Source organism: Triticum urartu, chromosome 3A (genome assembly GCF_056163025.1).
Source record: "Triticum urartu cultivar PI428250 chromosome 3A, HENAU_Tu73, whole genome shotgun sequence".
Lineage (NCBI taxonomy): Eukaryota > Viridiplantae > Streptophyta > Magnoliopsida > Poales > Poaceae > Triticum > Triticum urartu.
The window spans coordinates 157,360-174,650 of NC_141875.1; the positions used below are offsets into that span (position 1 = coordinate 157,360).

The 17,291-nt window shown below is 42.9% G+C and overlaps 2 protein-coding genes and 1 long non-coding RNA gene across 3 annotated transcripts; 2 read left to right on the top strand and 1 right to left on the bottom strand.

Moving 5' to 3' along the window:
- The first annotated feature begins 2,781 nt into the window (after window positions 1-2,781).
- Window positions 2,782-4,540, top strand: LOC125542240 (protein RER1B). The gene is made up of 3 exons (XM_048705195.2): window positions 2,782-3,252; window positions 3,731-3,911; window positions 4,081-4,540. Exons 1-3 carry the CDS (start codon window positions 2,885-2,887, stop codon window positions 4,129-4,131), a joined length of 600 nt encoding a protein of 199 aa, XP_048561152.2. The 5' UTR covers window positions 2,782-2,884; the 3' UTR covers window positions 4,132-4,540.
- Window positions 4,541-7,497: 2,957 nt separating this feature from the next.
- On the top strand, window positions 7,498-8,201 carry LOC147977502 (uncharacterized). The gene is made up of 2 exons (XR_015599439.1): window positions 7,498-7,698; window positions 7,824-8,201. It is a non-coding gene; the product is annotated as an uncharacterized LOC147977502 (long non-coding RNA).
- Window positions 8,202-13,331: 5,130 nt separating this feature from the next.
- Window positions 13,332-17,045, bottom strand: LOC125542239 (uncharacterized). The gene has a single exon (XM_048705193.2). It carries the CDS (start codon window positions 16,761-16,763, stop codon window positions 13,611-13,613), a length of 3,153 nt encoding a protein of 1,050 aa, XP_048561150.1. The 5' UTR covers window positions 16,764-17,045; the 3' UTR covers window positions 13,332-13,610.
- Window positions 17,046-17,291: the final 246 nt, after the last annotated feature.

The following is a 17,291-nucleotide window of genomic DNA, read 5'->3' on the forward strand; positions in this document are numbered from 1 at the left end:
CAATATTTTCCAAAATACTTGTTCAACATTTTTAATACTTGTTAAATATTTTTTAAATACATGTTCAACATTTTTCAAATAATCATTCAATATTTTTTGAATACTTTTTCAACATTTTTTAAGTGCTTGATTAACAATTTTATATACATGATCAAGAAATTTCATCATTATTTTAATACATGATCAACATTTTTTGTATACACATTCAACATTTTTCAAAGCATGATTAACATTTTCTAAAATATTATGCGAAGTAAGGTTTTGTAATATATATGTTTAGAATATTAGAAGTGTAAATAAAACTAAAAATGGAATCAAAAACCTAAAAAACATGAAAAAAAAACAGAAAAGAAAAGGACGCAGTGTACCTACCGTGAACTGGAGCGGGCCATATCCTCGTGCGCTTAAGCGAGTCAGAAGACTCGACTCTCTGAATACTCGCTAAACATGATGGGTCGTGGCCCATGTAGTGCTTTATGCTATTCCCACATTTTGGAGGTTTTTATTTGTGTTCACTTTCACCTCAAAAACAAAATTTGTGTTCAATTTTTTCAGCCTAAAGATGAATTAAGAATAACGATCAAGCATTTTAAACTTGTTCATGAACTAAAAGTTTGCGGATTGTTTTTCTAATCTTTAATTTAATTTTTTAGAGAACGTTCATTGATTTTTAATAATGTTTATGTATTTTAAAAATGTTCACAGATTTAGAATATTTCACGATTTAAAATTTTTCAAAGTCCAATTGGAGGACTGCCTCGTGATTTCATAAACTTTTCAGTCCAGCCTCGTAATAAGTATCATACTGCACGACTGATATATAGTAGTATGTTTCTTGTGGGGGGGGGAGGGGGTATCGCATTTTAATGTTCCAATAAAATCTGAAAACTAATCCACATTGTCATATGGGTTTCCATGATAAAATGAATCAACACGCGAGCTACACACAAATGACAAATTGCCAATGCATTGAATGTGCATGTATTGTTAAGTAAAAACATCAACGATTTTCACATTTTGTGTAGCTTGCATTTCAATGCATTTTCGTCATGAAAATTTATTAATCTATTTTGTGTTCAGTTTCACCTGCATCCAGATTACATAAAATAACTAAATTAATCTCTCAGCAAGCAATACGCTGCACCTTGGTAGATGGAGGTTGTGGATTGATTATATACATACCTGCAGGTGCACATTAGGCACCCAATTTAATTATTTTATGTAATTTGATCACGGTGTTGTGTTTCCTGTGGCCTCATCATATGCTCAGATCCAAAGTTTGGAACATTCAAACATGTGACACACTTCAAAATCCTCATCCGCGCATGTCTCCATTTGCCCACTAGACTAGAAGGGCAACCAGGGCCGGAGCAATCAGATTAAAAGTTTCAAATAGGGCACACACCGATATAAGGTTGGAAAATAGAGGGGTACTGGTACGTCTCCAATGTACTATAAATTTTAATTATTCCATTCAATTATATTATCAATCTTGGATGTTTTATATCCATTTATATGCTATTTTATATCATTTTCTGTGACTAACCAATTAACCCAGTCCCCAGTGCCAGTTCCTATTCTTTTTTGCTTATTATTTTTGGTTTTTCAGAAAATCAATATCAAACGAAGTCTAAACGAAAGACAATCTTTGGATTAAATTTTTCTGGACCAGAATGGACCCTAGAAGCTTCAGGAGGTGACCAGACGAGATACGAGAGAGCCACAAGTTTAGGGGGCGCGGCTAGGTAGGCGTGCCCCCTGAGCTTGTGGGCCCCACGTAGCTCCTTTTGACCTAGTTTCATGCCTATAAATTTCCAAATATTTCCAAACCAACATAGAGCCACCCGAAACACTTTTTCCGCCGCTGCAAACTTCTTTTCTTCCGTGATCCCATCTAGAGGCCTTTTTCGGTACTTTGCCGAGGGGGAATCAATCACGGAGGGTGATACGTCTCTAACGTATCTATAATTTTTTATGGTTCCATGTTATTATATTATCTGTGTTGGATGTTTTATATATATTAATATACTATTTTATATCATTTTTTGGGACTAACCTATTAACCTAGTACCCAGTGCTAGTTCATATTTTTTCTTTGTTTTTGACTTTTTCAGAAAGGAATATCAAACGGAATAAAACTTTCGCAATGATTTTTCTTGGACCAGAAAGCACCTGGAGGACTTGGAGATGAAGTCAGAGGAGTCCCGAGGCGACGACAAGCCTCAGGGGCGCGCCCTGGGGGCTGGCTTGTGGGTCCCATGGGAGTCCTCTAACCCTAATTCTTGGCCTATAAATTGTCAAATATTCGCAAACCAACAGAAGCGTCCACCAAAACACTTCTCGGACCGGAGGGGGGTTCGACCATGGAGGACTTCTACATCAACATTATTGCCCTTTCGATCAAGCGTGAGTAGTTTACCACATACCTACAGGTCCATAGTTAGTAGCTAGACGACTTCTTCTTTCTTTTTAATCTTCAATACAATGTTCTCATCGATGTTGTTGAAGTTGTATCCGATGTAATATTCTTTTGCAATGTGTTTGTCGAGATCCGATGAATTATGAATTTATGATCAGATTATCTATGAATATTATTTGAGCCTTTTTTTAAACTCTTTTATGCATGATTAAATATCTTTGTATTTCTCCTCAAATTGTCGGCAACTAGATTGGTTTTTGTTGTAATGGGAGAGGTGCTTATATTAGTTTTGGGTTTAATTTTACGTTGTGTATATCCCGGTGACAGGAAGGAAGGGACAAAGAAGAACGCAGCGGAGCACAAAACAAACAAACAAAGCGGAGTCCACTCGTCCCTCCCTCCCGATCCCCACCCCCACCCCCCACCCCTAACCCAGCAGGAGGCAGGCCAGCAGGCAGCAGCAGCATGGACTCCGGCGGCGGCGACTCGTCCGGCAGCGCGGGCGCGGCTGCTGCGGCGGCCAAGTGGCGGAGGGAGGCGACGCGGGCGTTCCAGTACTACCTGGACCGATCGACGCCGCACGCGACGGGGCGGTGGGTGGGCACGCTGGTGGTGGCCGGCGTGTACGCGCTCAGGGTCTTGTCCATCCACGGCTTCTACATCGTCAGCTACGGGCTCGGAATCTACCTCCTCAACCTCCTCATCGGCTTCCTCTCCCCCATGGTGGACCCGGAGCTCGACCCCTCCGCCGCCGCCGCCGGGCCCGCCCTCCCCACCCGCGGATCCGACGAGTTCAAGCCCTTCATCAGGAGGCTCCCAGAGTTCAAGTTCTGGTATGTACTCTTCTGCGATCCCCCCAGATCCATCTACTCCTCCCTCATCATCACCCAGATCCAGATCCAGATCCAGATCTACTCGTCTCATCTATCTTCTGGGAGCCCTGCTTGCATCCTCCAGTCCAGATCGCAAATCTCTCCCTGCCAATTATTTATTTATTTATTTATTAGTCAACTAATGATATCTCAAATCTTGCTTGTGAATGAATGAATGAATGAAGAATACAAATCATGCATTATTTATTTGGGCTTGAGTTTGTAGTGTTTGTTTGTAGCAACTTACAGTGATTCTTTGAGCTCTTCATTCACGCATTGTTGTTCTATTCTATCACCATGGAATTTGAGCACGTCTATTGTCATCCCATAGATAGAACCACCATTAGCTTATATAGAGAGACTTTTATTATAGCAAACATATATATTCTTCAGGTATGCATGATACATCCATGATGATATTTGTTTGCCCGTGCTTCAGGTATGCAATCACAAAGGCATTTCTTATAGCTTTTGTCATGACTTTCTTCTCCGTGTTCGACGTCCCTGTCTTCTGGCCTATACTGCTCTGCTACTGGATTGTACTCTTTGTGCTCACGATGAAGCGCCAGATTCTGCACATGGTCAAGTACAAATATGTGCCCTTCAACATCGGCAAGCAGGTTTGTCTGCTGCTCTCTCTGTTTTTCTTGTCCACTGCTTGATGATATCAATTCCTCGTAGTTGGTATCATGGGTCTTTAGGCATAGCATATCATTCCATCTCGTCCTTTATCCTTTTTTGCCGTTTCATTCATTCATCATATAATGTCTGTTCCGGTTGCGTTGCCAGAAATACGGCGGGAAGAAGGGTGGCGCGAGCAGCAGCTCGTCGAAAGACTGATCCCCGGTGTGCAAGGGAACAATGGAAGGGCGGGCGGGCGGGCGGGCGCAAGATACAATCCAACAACAAGGCTTATTCCATGTGCCAACAAGTGTAATACTTCATTCATGATATCTAGAGAGAGCTAGGAGGGACATTCGCTGCTTATGTTTCCGACATGGGTTCACGGTTTAATTCGATATATATTCGTCTTACTTGTGTATAGCGTGGTCCATTCTTTGTTGTTGGGGAGACTGTCTCGGCTCCGGTTGCTCCAAATGTTGTTGCAGCAAAAATAAGTAGGTGGTGCCGTGAAATCCTAGATCCAACTCTGCTGTTGATATATTGCCATTTACTCAGGCGCCTGAATGTTGCTGGAAAATGTAGCATCTTTGATTAGCTGAACTGAAGGTCTCTTCTGGTTTGTGAATCCATCATACACTACATGATTGTATGACACAGGCCAGTTTACTAACCATATGGACCTTCGTAGTTGACACGAGAGCTATAACAATATTGTTTGCCGGCTCATGTGCGTTCCTGTTGGTTTTCTGGCAGTGGTTTTGGAAAGCGACTAGGTTTTAGAAGCTTCCGCGCGGTTTTCTTCTTTTTTTCTGTACCGGTTTACATTGGTTCTTTTGGTTTTTCTTTATGTTTGTAATCAACTTTTTATGTTTCAAATACATGCAATTTTTTTTTCAAATATACGTTGGATGATGAACATTTGTGGTATGCAAGCTCAACATTTTTCAAATACAAGTTAAACATATTTTCTGAAATACACATTGAAAACATGATGGACATTGTTTTTAAACATGCAAAACACTTGTTAAGTGTTTAAATTTTTAAATGTCATTAACAATTGTTTGAATGGTACAAAACATTTTATTAAATTAAACGAACACTTTTAATTGTAAAACATTTAAAAACTATCACGAACATATTTTGAAACACATGAATATTTTTTGAGATGTCACAAACTTTTCTTGGAATTGTACAAATCATTTTTTTACATTCTATAAATATTTTTCTAAAAATGTCAGGAACATATTTTTGAAAGTTGTGATCATTTCTTTGGATGTTACATACATTTTTTAATGGTGCAAAACATTTCTTCTCTTAATTACGCTAGTTTTTTTAATAATGTATAAACTTTTTTAGAAAAATGTCAAGAACATTTTTGAGACGCGTGAATTGTTTTCTCTAAATTGTCACATACATTTTTTATATGTCCGGATATTTTTTGAATGGCATGAACATTTTTTAAATGTAGAATGAATGATTTTTAAAATATAAGTAAATTAAAATTTGGATATTTACAATATTTCGAAAATATAAACAAAAGTAAAATAAAACTAATCGTACGGACGCTCGTAGTTGATGCGAGAGCTATAACTCGCTATTTGCCCGACGGTAGCTCGTGTCGTATGGAGCTAGTGGGCCAGACCATGTGTGTTCTTGTTGTTTTCTCTCTAATTTTTTTCTCAAGAAGACGGAATATATAGGCTTGAGATTAGGTCAGACGAAAGCTCGTGGAACCCACAAGCTCACAGGGCGCGCCGTGGGGGTGGGCACGCTACCCAGACTTGTGGCCTGCTGGTGGCCCTTCTCCGGCAGTTCTTTTCTTCAGTATTTTTAATTTATTCCATAAAATAATTTCTGTAAAGTTTCGTCCGATTCCGAGAACTTTCATTTCTGCAGAAAAATAGCACCAAGATTATTCTGCTGAAAACAACGTCAAGCCAGGTTAGTTTCATTCAAATCATGACATTAGAGTTTAAAATAAGAACAAAAGTGTTTGGATAAGTAGATATGTTGGAGACGTATCAGTTCCCATGCCCAAGATGCAAGGCGGGGTCTTTAGTGACGTTTGTTGGAGCATGGTGGCACGTATTATTGCTTCGATTTCCATAGACAACATTTGCATCCTCGACAAGAACAACTTCGTGAAATGTGAAGTTGTCGAACACTCAGCACCACCTGAGATGATGGGTGAACATATTCATTCTCAACTGGACGCTATCCAGCCTAATCCCAAACATCCAGGGTATTTCTTGGGATATAATGAAGAACACACCTGGACTCAGAAGCCATGCTTCTGGGATCTCCACTGCATCCACCAACTCAAGCTTCCACATAACATTGATGTAATGCAAACCGAAAAGAATACCACGGAGGCCATTTTTAGCACATTGCTCAACATTCCCGAGAAGACAAAGGATAATACTAAGGCTAGAGTTGATGCAATGAAGCTATGTGATAGGCCTAAACAAAACTTGTGGCAACCCGAGGACAGAAACAATTGGAGGATGCCAAGGGCCAGGTTTGTTCTTACAAGGGAACAAAAGAAGGAGATATTCATGTGATTCCATGTAGCTGACTAGGATCCATGTACCGTAGGATCCCCCTGTACTTATATAAACTGAGGGGCCTAGCTCTTATACAACATAATAAATCCCTTGTTAGATACTTGTACTTAGTACTCACTCCAACGCAATGAACACAAGCAGGACGCCCGGTATTATCTCCCCGGAGAGCCTAAACCTAGGTAAATTCTTGTGCCCTTGTTACCATCGCTCCTAGATGCATAGCTTAGGATCCCCTACCTCAAGATTTGCCAGTTTTGATTCCGTCCGAATGACAGCACGGCGGGGCCAAGTTGCCTGACCCTTTGCTTTGCTTGGCGGGCAAGCTCCGCAATTGGGAGCTATTTTTGTCCAGATTTGAGTAGGCGAAAATACTTTCAATAAATTTTACTTGCAATTTTTTTCAGTTATTATTTTTCTGAAGATATAAAATTATTACCTGTCACATTATCTTTTATCATGCATAACTAGGAAATCTAGCAAGGTTGACAGCTTTATTTGTGTTGATGGGGACATAATTGAAATTTTATCTGTGTTGCAAAACTTATCATTGGTGTAAGATGCGTCTACCTCCAAGGATCCATACCGTGGTTCTCACCGAGGATGACTTGGTACTTTCTACGAACCTTGCAATTCGGGCTCACTACCGTGCCTTTGTTATATCACCTGGAACCGTTAGGGAGAGTGAGAGTATGTAATGTGAACGGAAGCTTTAAGTACATAGTATGTTGGTTTCCTTCTTGTAGCCATCTTGAATACATGTATGTTTGTAACCTAAGTGACATTGTATTTTATGTGTTCATGTGTTTATTAACAATCTTAGTTTTGATGCCATATGAAGATTCATACATATTCACCTATCCATGTGCAAACTTATTTGATCTAGCATGCTAAAATTCGAGGGGTCATTAATGCTCTGTTCATTTTAAGTTCTAGGGAGCATGCCAAATTTAGTTTATTTAGCTTTGCAGTCTTTCTTTACCTCATATTAATTTAGCTTCCCCGTTTTCCAGTGGGCCTTACAACTAACTATTTATGGTGTCTAGGGTGCAAGAACGCCATAAGAACCTCACAAAGTAAGGACACCCAAGGACACAACATCATTACTACATTCTTGAGCTTCTCTTTCGTAATTAAACTACATTCTCCTGTTCTACGATGGAACCTGCGAGGAAGACCATTGTGGGTGCTTTCCTTCTTATCTTGCTTATGGCCTCTTCTAGTAAGTATAATTATATACAACATCGGCATTTTTGCTATAGTGTTGTGTTAGTACTTGTGCTGACACATTGGCATTGTTATCCACATTGATGGTACTTGTGCTAACATTGTGTCATTTATCCATAGGCGAGGTTTCATGTACTGAGAATAATTGTTACAAGGAGATTTGGGAAAGTTGCATGGGTAGGGAGAATGATGATTGCCGACATGCATGCATCAAGGAGGGATGGGATGACGGCCAATGCCGCAACCGCGAGAAAGACAAAAATATTCTAGGATTTCTAACGACTGCCAAATGCGAGTGCTACCCCCCAACATGCGATCATTAAAAGATGGCATAATCGTTTACAGTGCATTGATTGTAACATGCGACTCTCCATCCAAGTTACTACTATTTCGTAGATGATTGGGCAGCAACATGCTCTAGTACCAATCTGGGTGATTGTCTAAAACTTTGTATTCAAGATTGGGATGTTATGGGAAATACATGGATAATTTTTCACATATCGGTAGATTTAATGGAATATTTGAAGTGCTTATTAGCAATGAAATATATTTTTGACACTCTGCTAGCACGCATCATCTTGTTATTTGATAATGTCTTAATTTACTAGGCCTAGTTACCAGTACGTACAAATCACCGAGTGTCCACAAGATGGTGCTCAAAAACTAACCGAGGCACAAGACAAAGATTGCGACGAGGCGACTGCAGTGTAAAAGTTGAATAGTGCCAGGTGAGGTCTATGGTTTTAATGGTCCTCTTAAGGTTCGATTGGGGTGTAAGGGAAGAAGAAGAAGAAGAAGAAGAAGAAGAAGAAGAAGAAGAAGAAGAAGAAGAAGAAGAAGAAGAAAGGGGTTAGGGCTTGAAGTTGAGCTCTTAAGCTCAACTTTATGCTTAAGTTAATAGTCATGGGGAAAAACTTGTGAGCAAAGGCAAAAAGTATCAAGGTAAGTGCATCTGCAGCAATAACAGAATCAGTGGCAGATGAAACAAAAAAACATTAGAATTTAAGGGGAAGAACCTGTTGGCTCTGCTTTCCTCTTTACTCTTTGCGAGCGGAACTTTAATACGAACCCCTAGCTCTTTCGAAGAAGAAAGATCGAGATTGTGGCTGTAGTGGAAACAGATGTGTGTAGAAGCTATCTTAAGTGGGCCAACTATAGAAGCGGCCCACATAAGGCCGCTGTAGACGCCGCTTCTCCTAATCGGCGCTACTAGTGATACTTTGCCTCCATCTCATAGTAGGTGAGAGCTAGATGGGCCGGCCCAATATGGGTCCCCGCGGAGCGATTATCAAGGAATCTTCCAAGACTGGTTTCGCATGTGTTTTTTTTCATTTTTGTGGTGTTTTGAAGCGATTTTTTTGGTTTTCTATGTTCCTTTCCTTGGTTTATTCGGGTTTTTTTTGCCTCTTTCTTTTTATTTTTCCTTTTTTTCATTTTCTTCCATTTTTGTTTTGTTCATGTGTTGGTTTCCTGTATTTCTTTACCAGTTTTCCCTTTTTTACTTTATATCCTTTTTTGCATGGTAATACGTGTCTCATTTCTATCATTAGGATCATAGCACATGCCACGTATAAACTGACCTGACAAAACTGGACAGCAAAACGCTAGCCTTTGCACAAAGCAACAACAGCCAAGAAGTAAAATTACAATCAAGACCGAAGAAACCTCTGAACTTGACACCAACGCTCGTCACATGCCTTTGGGACCACGATAGCAGCCACCAAAGCAAAAGAAATGGCAGATCACCTTCACACCCGAGCTCGAAGCGGCTCCATCGCCGATATGCAACTTTGCGGACCTCCAGGTTGGCTCACCAAAAGCGAAACCATTATCGTTGAACGAATCAGACCGGGGCAACACCCCGGACATGCCATCAAACTTCAAATCTGGCAACCCCACACGACTAAGACGCCGGGGGAGAAAACCACACCTGCCATCCACGAACCACGAACCCAACACACGATGCACCATCTTCCAGATGCCGCCGATATGCAGACCACAATCTGCATCTGCTCCTAGACTTTCTCCCAATCTCCATGCTGCCATGGAGCAAACACGGTCGCAACTGCGGAGCCCGAGGACACAGGTCAACCATGAGGATGTCGCCGCCGCGACGCCATCCTTACTTGAACAAACTGATTTTCAAATCCATCCCCAACCACAGGACCGGTCGCCTCGTCTGAGTAGGATCTGAAGAAATTTTATTCAACGCCGCCCTCGCCGTCGCCGAAGCGAAGACAATGAACAGCCAAAAAATCTAAACTGCGAGAGTAAAAAAACGATCCATGCACGTAAAAATACATTGTTTGTACGTTTATGTATACATGCGTAAAAAAATTCAATACACATTCAACATTCTTCAAATACATGACATTTTTGGAACATTTTCTTTGAATAAACATTTAGTATGTTGTTTTTGAAACATTCAACATTCTTCAAACTTCAAATACATGACAATTTTTGGAACATTCTTCGATATACATGTTTGGAACATTTCCTTTGAATAACATTTTTCCAATGCATGTTGAACATTTGTTTTGAATGTTGCAAAAATAATTCTTAATATTATGCAAACATTTGTCTTCCAGTCTATTAACATTTTTTAAATGTGACAAACAATTTGTTTTTGAAATGTGTGGGTTTTTTAAGTCAACTTTTTTTTGAATTTTTCAACTTTTTTTATAGTACATGACCATGTTTTTAGGTTGTATAAAATTTGTTTTGTAAAAGGTGTCACTACTATTTTTTGGAACATTTGAACGTTTTTTAATGTCACGTGCATGTTTTAAACGCTATGAAATATTTTTTGTAAAATTACGCAAACATTTTCAAATTGTTCAATTTTTTTCTTTGAATGTCACAGTCATTTTTGGGAATATGTGAATATTTTCTAAATGTCACAAACATTTTTTTGAATGGTACAAACATTTTATAAAAGTTGACCGAATATTCTGTTTTTACATTTTATAAACATTTTCTAGAAATTCCATAGTTTGTTTGAGAGCGTGAACATTTTTAAATGTCGCAAACATTTTTGAATGCATTTTGTTTTAGCTTTAAAATTTGAATATCATTTTTCCAATTTTGGAAATGTAAATAAAAGCAGTAAAAAGGAAAAGAAAAGGGGAGAAGAACCCGATAGTCCTCCGTGTTGGACGGCCCATTTAAGAAAGTGCTTGAGGAGAGGGGGTCTTCTGTCTCGCACTAAAAAACGTTACCCATAAATTCGAAACCATACCTAGAAGAGAAAAGTTATACCAAGTAATTGCTATCTAAGTCCAGGTTCATCTGCTAATGATGAACAGTGAATTGAAAAAAGAAAAGTGAAAAAAAATCAACATCCAACATGCATGCAAATTTTCATGGCGTTTAGATATCCGACAAGGTTGCGGGAAGACCAAAATCAGGTCCAAATAGTGCATTTTTACAAAGATTTTTTTCAGAGCCAAATGTATTTCCATGATCTTCTCGAATATCCACTAAAAGCAGCAAGTCTGAGGTATCTATCTGAAAGCACTCACTAATTATCTAGGTTTAGTTTTCTCTTTTGCACAAATTATCTGAATTTGCAAAAGACATTGTTTCCTTTCTGTATGTTCTTCATTTGGTTGCGGGGAGGCATTCGTAAGCCAAAAGGACATTATTATTACACAAAAGCACTTTGTGTGGGTGCTATGATCTCTGACTATATGAACTTTAATCTGCTCGACAACATTTTTCAGATAATTTTACACAACACATTGCACATGCTAATAGGACGCTAAATTCCAGGGACTCAAAACGATCCGATTCCAAACGAACAAAGTTCGACGAATCATAGTTCTGTCGAACACGACCACGGCGAAACTATGCAATGTTCGTCTAACTATTTTCTAGTCCACACCGGTTGTCGAGATATATTTAACAGTTTTTTTGTTTTTAGAAGGTATTGTTTATAGACTTCGGAGCCGAGAAGCAAGGTGACATCCATCCAAACAATTATCTTCCCAAAACAAAGAACTTTCGTTGTTTACGACCTTTTTCGTCTAACTATTAACATTTTTAAAATGGCACGGACATTATTTTTTGAAAATGTGTGGTTTTTTATGTCAAAAGTATTTTTTTAATTGTTCAACTTTTTTATATTAGATGACCATGTTTTTAGGTTGTATAAAAAATAGTTTTGTAAAAAGTGTCACTACTATTTTTTGGAATGTTTGAACGTTTCTTAATGTCATGTGCATGTTTCAAATGGTATTAGATATTTTAAAAAATTATGCAAAAAATTTCAAATTTTCTTTCACTGTCACAGTGATTTTTGGGAATGTGTGAACATTTTCTAAATGTTACAAACATTTTTTTGAACGGTAAAAACATTTTATAAAAGTTGAGAGAATACTTTGTTTTTACATTTTATAAACATTTTCTAATAATTCCGCAGTTTTTTTGAAAGCGTGAACATTTTTTAATGTCCCAAAAAACTTAAATGCAATTTGTTTTAGCATTAAAATTTGAATATCATTTTTTCAATTTTAGAAATGTTAATAAAAACGGTAAAAGAAAAATAAAAAAAGGGAAGAAGAAAACAGAACCCGATACTCCCCCGTGTTGGGCGGCCCATTTAAGAAAGTGGTCGAGGAGTGGGGGTCTTCTGTCTTGCACTTAAAAAAGCAAGACAAAGCGTTACCCATAAATTCAGAAGTGCTACTGCTACTGATGAAGAGTAAATTAAAAAAAGAAAAGTGAAAAAAAATTCAACATCCAACATGCTCGGGTGCATGCAAATTTGCATGGTGTTAGGATATCCTACGGGGTTGCGGGAAGACCAAAATCGGGGCCAAATAGTGCATTTTTACAAAGATTATTTGAGAGCCAAATGTATCTCCTCGAATATCCACTGAAAACAGCAAGTAAGTCTGAGGTATCTATCTGAAAGCGCTCACTGATTATCTAGGTTTAGTTTTCTCTTTTGCGCAAATGATCTGAATTTGCAAAAGCCATTGTTTCATTTATGTTTGTTCTTCATTTGATTGCTGGGAGGCACTCGCAATCCAAAAGGACATTATTATTACACAAAAGCACTTTAATCTGCTCAACAACATTACATTTTTCAGATAATTTCACACAAGACATGGCACAGGCGAATAGGACCATAAACTCCAGGGACTCAAAATGATGTGATTCCGAACGAACAAAGTTGAATGAATCATAGTCCATGGCAGTGAGAAAGTAAAAGAAGATGGTAAGAAAAGTGATTGTGCATCTTGTGTATGTATGCAGGCAATGCAAGCTTGAGATATATCCATATCAAGATGTGGACTCTTGACAGCCAAACAAGTTTTGAGGCAGTTGATGTTTCCTAAGCAACATATATTAAGATATGTACTATGTATTATGGAATATGAATGCATCCATTCTGCATCATGGATGCTAAATCCTACCCGCAAGATATAAATGTTGCCAAGATATATATGTTGATTCATACAGCCACATAACTAACTCTATAAATGGAAAACCACATGGCTGATTGCTTCTCATCATCCTATTCCTATATATGATGATGATGATGATGATGATGATGATGATGATGCATAACAAAATGAAAGCAACCAGATGAAGGTGATAATGATGCAGAAAAGCAAGCAGAAATGATTTGGTGATGACAAAATAACGTACGTCTGCCATCCATACATCTAGTTCATCTGGCTACTACATCATCAACTCGACTGGAAATAATAAAAGCAACAGCGGCAGCATCTCTAATGTAGTAATAATCAACAAAAGACAGCCAGCATATGCGAGTGCGTGCGTTCATGCCTAGACCGAAAATATAAAACAAGTAGTTCACTAACTAGCTAGCTAAGCTAGGGAGCAGCAACACAAGCCCCATCCATGGATCCATCCATCCATCACTACGGCAGGGAAGGCCTACGACGACGACGGAGGAGCCGAGCCCGAAGGCCCAGGGGGCGGCTGCGTCTTGTCGAGCTTGGACAGGAGCCGCTGCATCTCAGCAAGGAGGCTCGCCGACACGGGCGCCGCTCCGGCTCCTCCAGCGGGAGCGGGAGCGGCTGGGAACGCCGCCGCTCCAACGTTGAGCGGCAAAGACCGCCCGTTCTTCAGGGACGAGATCATGTTCTCCACGTTCTTCCTCATGTCGGCACGAGCCAGCGGGGGCTTGGCGGGACGGGCAGGCGCAAGCGTGATCGCCTCCAGGTAGTTGAGCCCTAGGGTGGCCCAGGGGGGCCCGAACTGCCCGAAGATGCCTGGGATCTCCGCCTTGGTGTAGGCCGCCTCTGCCTCGGTGCTCTTCCCAAACACCACGCGCGCGTCGCGGCGCTCTTCTGATATGTCGCACTCCGACTCCACCAGGACGCCAAACCTGCGGAACTCTGAGAGCAGCTCCTCCTTGGTGGGGACCATGGTGCCGTCCAAGAATTTCACCCGGATCTCTGCTGGGTTGGCAAAGTATGCTGCTGCTGCGGGCTTCTTGTTTCTCCTCTTGTGGGCAGAGTTGGGCGCATCAGGAGGGCAGGGGCTCCCATTGGTAGCACCACCACTACCTTTTGCAGCAACTGCCTTGTTCTGGCTAGTCTCTTCAACCTTTTGAGTCTCATCACCTTGAGGCGCTCCAGCAGCGACCTCCTCCACTTTCTTGTACGTTTCCGGCAGCATCGCCTGAATCAGAGATGTGTATGACTCTTGAACTGCACGAACTTGCACACTTGCGTTTTTGTCTTTGTTTTCATCGGCGGGCTGGGATATGATATCTCCATGGATGATAGGTGGAAGCAAGCCACTTGTAGCAGGCACATCTTCAACAGCAGCAACTTGTTCATTTATATCTAGTACAGGAATACTAGCTTCCAGCTCCATGGCTTCCATCTCGACACTTGTGACGACAGGCACATCTACAACACTTTCCACATTCATATCTAATAACTGAATACCACCAGTTTCAGGCAGAGTCATCACTTGTGCCTGGGCACTTGCGGCAGCAACATCTGCGTTAAGAATATCCACATTCATACCAGCAGCTTCAGGCATTTTAACATCAGCCTGATGTTTGGCAGCAACATCTTGGCTAAGAGTAGTATCCACGTTCATATCCACATTCACAGGCATTGTAACTTGAGTCTGGGGCACATCTCCGTCCACATTCATATCAGTTGCTGGCTTTGTTGCTTCCTCCTCATTCTTTTTGGCAGATTGGTCAGATGAAGCATTCACAACGGATCCACCGTCCCCTTGCTCCTGCTCCTCTCCTGATTTTACTCCTCCAGACATTGTAGCTGAAATAGGGCTCTTTGACACCAACAAGCTGTTCTTCATCTTGGGATCAGGAACCCCAGCTCCCATGCCTGGTTTGACTTGGCTCATGATATCCTCAGCACTCACCTGCCTGATAGGAATGGCGGGCGTGATAACCAAGCCAGAGCCAGAGCCAGAGGCAGAGGCAGAGGCAGGCCCAAGAGTTGCTTTTGGGGAGGTTTTGTCAATCTTCTTCCTCTTGTTGATAACAGAGCCTTTTGGGGAGGTTCCATCCTGCTCCTGCTCCTTCTTCTTTCTGCCCCTCTTCTTCTTGTCAGAAACATTCTCCTCTTTCTTATTCTCCTCAGAAGCATCCTCCGCTGCACAGTCAAGAGCGGCCGTCTTCTTCTTCTTCTTCTTCTTGTTGTTGTTGTTGATAGAAGAAGAATCGGCACTGCCATCCTGATCCTTCTTCTTTCTACCACGCTTACCCTTGCCTTGTTTGGGAGTAGCAGCTGAATCTGAAACCAGGACATCTGCAGCAGCAGCAGCTTTCTCAACAGCAGCATTCTTGGGAATGTGTGAGCATTCATGGTCCTTGTAGGAGTCATGGTGAGCACCCTCGGCAAACACGGAGCTCCTAAGCAGGCCAAGGAAGTCCTCCGCGGCCTTGGGGAAGTGTCTCTTGTGAGAGACGTCCTCCCCGAAGCAGCGCAGCAGCAGCAGGACCTCCTGAGCAGCAACATTGTCCAGCGGAAGCGGAAGCGGCGGCGGCACCACCACCTTGCTCTTCTTCTTGTGCTTCTCATCCGGTGACCCCTTGTTATACTTGCTCTCATCCTTGTTAGCAGCTCTAGCGGGCGGCGATTTCTTTGGCGAATCATCTGACTTGTCCTCAAGAGCAAAGACGCCGATGTTGGTGTAGGGCGGCGAGAGATACTTGCTCTTCTTGCGCTCGCGCCTCCCGGAGAGGGCAGTGCCGCTCTCGGCCTTGTTCTGGCTGCTGAGTTTCTGCTCCTCCTCCTCCTCGGAGTCCATGAGCGAGGCTTTGGCGGGCCTCCTTGTCTGCTTGGGGGTCTTGTGTGCCATCTCGGCTTTGTCCTCCTCCTCCTCCTCCTTGTCCTTTGGAGTGGGGGCTTTGGTGCGCTTCTTTCTCTGCTTGGGCGTCTTGTGCTGCACCACGGCCTTCTTCTTCTCCTCCTCATCCTCTTCAGAGGCAGCACCGTCGTCGGCCAGCATGTCGAGATCAATCTTGTCGATGAGGTCGTCTTTGGTGCGGCGCTGGTAGCGGCCCGGGCCGTCGGGGCCCCATCCCTGGGCGAGCGCCTGGACCCAGGTCTTGAGGCGGGCGTGGTCCAGCAGGCCGAGGGCGGGGGCGTCGACGGCCGCGCTGCGGAGCGCGGCGAGGAACTCGCGGGGCTCGAGGAGGTTGGAGACGGCGGTGATGACGACCTTGTTGTTGTCGTCGGCCTGGGATGATTCTTGGGGGCCGCGGGCGCAGGGGCAGGTGAGGGCGTCGCAGAGGATGGCGACGGCGGTGGCCCTGGCGTGGGCGACGGCGGCGACAAAGGCGAGGCCTTTGTTGGCGGTTGCGAGGGCGTCGGCGTCGGGGGCGGCGAGGAAGGGCTTGACGGCGACGGCGGGGCGGTGGTCGTCGGAGTACTCGGCGCCGAGGGAGGAGACGAGGGGGGATTCAGAGGATGCGGCGTGGAGGCGCGCGGGCCACCAGTGGTGTCGGCCCTTGGTCTTGGCCCAGACGAGCTCCCCGGCGGCTAGGGTTTGGGGTTGGGGTTGCGGGGGTTGCGGGGGCTCGGGATCGTCCGTCGCCATCGGCGCAGGGGAGGGGAGGGGATTGGGATTGGGATTGGCGGCGGGTAGATGGATTTGGGGGAGGAGGGGAGGGGGGTTTAGGGCTGGCGGATGGATGGATGGATCCGATTTGATTGGATTTGGAAGGAGATTAATGCGGCGGGGCGGGGCGGAAGAGGAGGCGCCGACGGGGAAGAGAAAAAGGTTGGAGATTTGAGATTGGATGAGATCTCCTTCTCTTCTTCTCCGGGTCCGGTGGGGTGGGGTGGGGCGGGGCGGCGGCGAGGGTTGGGTGGGGAGTGGAGACGCTCTCTCTCTCTCTCGAGTGTGGAGTGGAGTGCCTCTCTCTCTCGATTTGTTCTCGTGTGTAGCGCCTGCCTGCCTCCACACCACACCACACCACACCACACCACGTGGAGATTCTCTCGCTCGCTCCAATCACCCCACAATACTACTAGCTGTGATTGCCCATGCATTGCCACGGAATATAAATTTAAACATTGTTATTCACCGCTAACGTTGATCCAACATTGCTAGTGGCTCGCTGCT

What these genes read in the sequence shown, in the direction of transcription:
- LOC125542240 (XM_048705195.2), top strand. Translation starts at nt 2,885, where the DNA reads ATGGACTCCGGCGGCGGCGACTCGTCCGGCAGCGCGGGCGCGGCTGCT. An exon ending in CTCCCAGAGTTCAAGTTCTG is followed by an intron (nt 3,253 to 3,730) that starts GTATGTACTCTT and finishes CCCGTGCTTCAG; the next exon opens with GTATGCAATCACAAAGGCAT. An exon ending in CCTTCAACATCGGCAAGCAG is followed by an intron (nt 3,912 to 4,080) that starts GTTTGTCTGCTG and finishes TTGCGTTGCCAG; the next exon opens with AAATACGGCGGGAAGAAGGG.
- LOC125542239 (XM_048705193.2), bottom strand. Translation starts at nt 16,763, where the DNA reads ATGGCGACGGACGATCCCGAGCCCCCGCAACCCCCGCAACCCCAACCC.